At 40.6% G+C, this 6,000-nt stretch overlaps 1 protein-coding gene across 1 annotated transcript in view; it reads left to right on the top strand.

Annotated features, from left to right (window-relative positions):
- FTO (FTO alpha-ketoglutarate dependent dioxygenase) overlaps window positions 1-5,591 on the top strand; it is a 234,938-nt gene extending 229,347 nt beyond the window's left edge. Inside the window, exons 9-10 of the mRNA XM_084269877.1 lie at window positions 5,092-5,229; window positions 5,542-5,591. Coding sequence (XP_084126003.1) covers window positions 5,092-5,229; window positions 5,542-5,551 — 148 coding nt within the window. The 3' untranslated portion in view covers window positions 5,552-5,591. The remainder of the gene's footprint in view (window positions 1-5,091; window positions 5,230-5,541) is intronic.
- Window positions 5,592-6,000: the final 409 nt, after the last annotated feature.

A 6,000-nucleotide genomic window follows, 5' to 3' on the forward strand; every position in this document is an offset into this window, starting at 1 on the left:
TGACTGCACTTCTGTGGAGCAGACAAACAGGGCAGTACAGCCAGGGACCCCAGTTCATGGTGCCTTATTTATTTGCATTAATCACATTTGTCACCAGAACCCAAGGCCGCCTCCTGGCTGATGTGCATTCCTGTTCCTGACCATGGGACAAAAAGGTGTCCGCTCCAAAAAAAGAGTGTTTCAAGTATATTGATACTTGATACTTAATAGTTGCAAAACTTAACTGCTAGAAAGAAGGCTGTTTTTCAAATCAATGGCTCACGCATTACTGTAAAATATATCGATTAAAAACAAAGCATAATGTTAGTCATTTAGTCAGTAGAGTGATGCAATACTGAAATAAATTTATCCTTTGACTTTTGCATTAACCTTTTATTGACTGCTTGCATACTCATAATTAACACATACTTTAGCTAGCTTGGTTAATTTTAGCAACGTGATCGGTGTCCTCTAATGTAACCGACACCCTGATCGTCAAAATGTCAGTGCAGCCCAGGGCCCACGGCCAGGCAGCTGTCTGTCCCACCAAGCGTCCACCCACGCGGGGTGAAACCAGCCACCTTCCAATAGGGCCCACAGGGTAACGCAGTCACTCAGTTATCCCAATGCTCGTCAGGAATTAAGTTGGACTTGTATTGATGTTCAGCTGTATAACGTAACCTGAACTTATATCGATGTTCAGCTACGGGCAAATATTAATGAGCAAGGTCCATTTGGCAGAAGCGAGCGTAAAGGGGTTCAAAAATACCATTTATTTCAAATGGAGTTTACAGGGGAGAGGGACTGAGAATGTGCACTGCAACAGGAACTAACTGCTCCTTAAAAACAGGCTCTCTTGATTGAAACTGGCACGGGTCTCGATTGTTTTAGTGAGAAGGTAGGGGCTGCCAAGCCGTGTGTGTTCTGCACAGCACACCTTTGGACAGCTCACCCTTTCTTTCATATGTGTGTATTATCAAGGTGCTGGAGCTAAATTGCTCTGAAGTATATCATGGCACTTTTTCTGTTCTGCTGTAAATAAGTTATGAAAGGTGCCTCTTGATTTGGTATCTGGTTTGTACCTCACAGCATATGTCATTTCCACTCTTCAAGCATTTTGCATGTACAATACACACAGATGAAACCTATTTTCTCCTGGAGATTAGACTTTTGAATTAATCCATAGTATTTTATTTAACTTTAAAGTACTAGAAATCTTGGTACTTTCCTACCTACTACCATACTTACGTGTGTGGTGTTTCTCACATGGAGCCTCATAAGTTATTTTGTATCTGGGAAAAGATTGCTGTTTATTCTGAATTATCATTGCTAACTTCTGTTAGCTAACTTTTCCCAGATACAAAGGAATTGAAATTAATTCTATGCCATTATTTAAGTGCATTTGATAATTCAGGGTCCTGCACCTGGGTCAGGACAATCCCCATTATCCATACAGGTTAGGAGATGATGTGCTGGAAAGCAGTCCTGAGGAATAGGACTTGGTGGATGAGAAGATGGACATGAGCCATCCGTGTGCATCTGCAGCCCAGAAGGCCAACCGCATCCTAGGCTGCATCAAAAGAACTGTGGCCAGCAGATCAAGAGAGGTGATTCTGCCCCTCTCCTCTGCTCTGGTCACATCTCACCTGGAATACTGCATCCAGCTTTGGAGCCCTCAACACAAGAAGGACACGGACCTGTTGGAGCACATCCAGAGGAGGCCACAAAAATGATCAAGGGACTGGAGCACCTCTCTGAAAACAGGCTGAGAGAGTTGGGCTTGTTCTGCCTGGAGAAGAGAAGGCTCTGGGGGATCTTATAGAGGTCTTCCAGTACCTGAAGATGCCTGTAAGAAAGCTGGGGAAGAACTGCTCCCAAGGGCTTGTAGCAATAGGACAAGGAGTAATGGATTTAAACTGGAAAAGGGGAGATTTAGGTTGGGTATTAGGAAAAAATTCTTCAATATGAGGGTGGCGGATCACTGAAACAAGTTGCTCAGAGACGTAGTGGAGGCCTGAACCTGGAGATATTCAAGGTCAGGCTTGATGGGACTCTGAGCAACCTGATCTAGTGGAGATGTCCCTGCTGACTGCAGAGGGGTTGGACTAGGTGGCCTTGAAAGGTCCCTTCCAACCCAGTACATTCTGTGATACTATGATTCTGCTTCGGTGAAAAAAGTTCTTATCCTTTTGCAGGATCTTCAGGTCTGTTGCTCTACTACAAATTCAAGCATTGTAGGAATAATTTCTCCCACAGAAATTTACTAAAATCAATAGCAATATACTCACCTGGAAAGGACTGTTCATGCACACTGAGTCAGAGAGCACATATGTGGGTGAGGTTTGTGGATGCCATTCAGACAAATTGCTTAGTGAATTGCCAGGTGCAGCAACGGCTTTTCAGAACCCAGCCCTGTATCTTTAAAAATGAGTGATTTGACTTGACTTTGGTGTCAGTGGATCCAGCACAAGGATTGTAATTTTGGTCAAAGTACTTGACTCACAAAATGTAAACCTAGAATGTTCGCTACTATTCTTGCTGGTGATGTAAAGCAAAGCAAAGCAATAGAAATCCTGGACAAAAGGACAAAGGAGCTATGGGATTGCAGATTTTGGAGTACTGACCAGTTCCTTTCACCTTTCTTATACTTTTGCAGTACACTGATGGTTTTCTGTTGTCAGAGTTGCACAGGATGTCCAAGGACCTGGCACACTTCCAGTCCTCTAATCCCTCACATGGAATATGGTGTGGTGTGGGTGAGACTTCCCAGGGAGTGACTGCCTGGAAGTTAAGGCACATACTTAGTTGTGAGGTGACATTTGGAGGTGGCTCTGGTGGTAGGAAATCCAGGGAAGGGAAAGGAGCAGCTAGAATAGTCACTCAGAGGGGCATCAGTCATAGCATCACTATAACTTCTGATGTATATACAGCAACAGGAATGCCCAGACCAAGACATGAGGGAAAAGCTGATCAGTCCAGTTGTGTGTGAGCACAAGGGAAACGAGGAATGTTCCAGGTAGGCAAAGGGCTAGAAATAACAAAGCAGCAAACAGCCTTTCCTCTCAATGACAATTCTGTTGCTAATAGTAAGTGTATGAGAGAGAGAGGATGTTTATTAGAAGCTGAACTTTGCAGACCACGTAATATGCCTGCAGTATTTACCAGCAGAACTTCTTGATTTGTCATCTGCAATAATCTCTATATGGTTAATTTATCCACTTTTAGATTGAAATGCTTATACTGGAATATCTTATGCTACCCGGCAAATTGAGCGTGTTATTTTGTGCCAAGACAGAAAATAAAGCAAGATTTTAAAAGCCTTATAGAGTTATGCTGTAATTAGTTTCAGCTTCCCCTGCATATTAATTTTCTCCTCTTCCTTTATATAATTTGGAAAATGTCTTCAGAACATGATGGCACAATCAGTTAAGTACCTCTCAGAACTCATACACTAAACTGCATTTGCTCTAACAACTATTATAAAGCAGCCGGCAAAACAAATCCTCTGTTATTCTGTACAGCGCAGCTTATCAATGCAAACAGTTTAATATTTATGCTAAGAGGATTGTCACAAGTAGCTTCTGTTCCTTTAATTCTTGTTTTAAATAAATAATGAGAACATTTAAACACATTACTCTTCCCAGGGCCCTGAGGTCGGCTAATCTTATTATTTATGAAGTGATGTGCTACATAATAGTACTTAGTGCATGTTAACAGATGCTATTATCAGGAGCTGATGTGGAGAGCTGAAGATATATTGGAATGTTATGTGTTAATACTGTCCTTGTAGTGTAATGTACGATGGATTGAGTGCCCAGGATGCTGGTGCGGCAATTAACCACGCACCAACATGGGTGTAAAGCTGAAGTATGTTTTCTCATGGGGATTACGCTGCCATTAATAATTCCCAAGAGAAGGCAAAATCTTTCACTTGGAAGCAGTCTCTTCCAGAAGGCCAACTGTGTAGACAAGGAAGTTGTGTGTGTCCGTTGTTTTTTTTTAGAGTTCATTTTGCAGAGATGAGAGACACATACAGGTTTAAAACAACTTTAAAATTGTTACCACAATTGCATGCTTTATAGAACTTTTTTTTTAATGTCTTACAAGAGGGAAAAGTGTATTTCTTCAATTTGCTTTTTCTGTCTTTGAAGAACTATGTAGTCCTCCAGTATATCATAGAATATATATATATCAAATTTATATATATCAAAATTCTAGTAATGTTTAGCTTTTTTCTTTGCATTGTCCTGTTGCAAACTTAAATTAATTAACAACATTAAACTGTTTGAGGGAGGGGAAAAAGAGTAGTGAGAAATTCTCCTTGAACTCTGACAGTTTGTTTTATGCAGCATGTTGTATTATAGCCTAATCTTAAGGGATGTGATGGTTGCCACTTATAAAACTTTCCTCTGCAGGCTGCACTTCAGTTGAATATTATAATTAGACTTCACAAGTATTGATGAATAATCCATTTAATAAAAAACATTGTAATTTAAACATTTTCTCTGGGGACTGACATACACTAACCTCTTAATTTAATTTTATTGAAATTTTGCCCACCTATTCATCATTGGAAGTTGTTATTAACCTCTATTTCCATTTATCTTTATAGAATTTTTCTCTTTTTATATTGCCTTTTTCAGAGCTAAGCAGGTTGATACACTTGTAAATCTCCCGGATCTACAAAGCTAGTCCGGCTTCTTTAATATTGTTTAATCTATCCCCCCTGACCTTAATGCAGTAAATTCAGTTTAATCTTTTGCAATAATCTAGTAATACATTGGAAACTGGCAAACATTTAAATCTGATAATGGTTTAATCACATACTTTAAATAACAGCTGAGATAATGAAAAAATAATTCACCATATAAAGGTACGCTAACTGCGTTTTCTCTGTGATTGGCTTTTTGAGAAATCCCTATAGAAGGTACAAAGCCTACAACAGAAATCAACTTCACCGTAAATGAACGACCCATTTGGTCAGAAGATGTGGTATTTCTTTTTTATTATCATCTTTCTCTTTAAATTAATGCACAAATGTATCCTTGCTGAGTATTCAGTTTCTTGATACAATTTTACTTAAGGAGTTTATCTGTTTCCCCTTCTTTTCAGATGCCAGTCGGAAGCGGCAGAGAGCTTGCCAGAAGACCAGAAACCAGAATGCCATCCCTTCTGGACAAATGATGATTCTAATATGCCTCTGCCATATGATCTTGAAGAAATAATTGTTTATCTACAAAGTCTTGTTCAGTAGGTAGAGTAAGAGGTGACCTTTCAGCCTAGAATTACTGATGCTCATCTTTTGGAGAGAAGCCTTTTAGTTTAAAATAAATCTTTTCAAGTTTATGATTTCTGGGTCATGTGTTATGTGTCAATGGAGACATGACACATCTTCTCACAGTACCTGAGTTACTGGCTTACGATAAATAAGCTCAGGCCCCAAATCTACAGAAACAGATGGCTTTTAAGTAACCTGAAGCCCAGAACACCCACCCCAGGTCTTTCCTCCTCTGCTCTGATTCCCATCAACCCTACAGCCTGTGGATATCTGTGTTTCCACAGGTTCCTCTGACATGCTTCCACTAGCACCCTCTGGCTTAGTGGGTTTGAGCAGCACAAGGCATAGCTCGCACCAGTGACAGCAGAAACCATGTTCTAGGCACCACGGGGAGAGGTCATCTTGGGGTAAGCTGACTGGATGGTACCAGGGTAGAGCTGTGCATGCGTACGGTGGCATCTTCATCTGCTAAAATAGACAGAGGTAGAGGATCCTCTACCAAAGGCTCCTTCTTGAAGCGTTTTTTTCAGATGAGGAACTCTGGAGAAGTATCTTGACATAGAACATAGAATCATAGAATGTGTTTGGTTGGAAGGGATCTTTAAAGGTCATCTAGTCCAACTCCTCTGCAGTATGCAGGGACACCTTTACACCAATACTTTCTTGCTGGTTTTCATCATGGAAATTGAGTAGTAGTGGGAGAGATTCCCAGTGTGAATTTATACCTTCTGGGCTCCCTGGAA

Source organism: Gallinula chloropus (genome assembly GCF_964237585.1).
Source record: "Gallinula chloropus genome assembly, chromosome: 13".
Lineage (NCBI taxonomy): Eukaryota > Metazoa > Chordata > Aves > Gruiformes > Rallidae > Gallinula > Gallinula chloropus.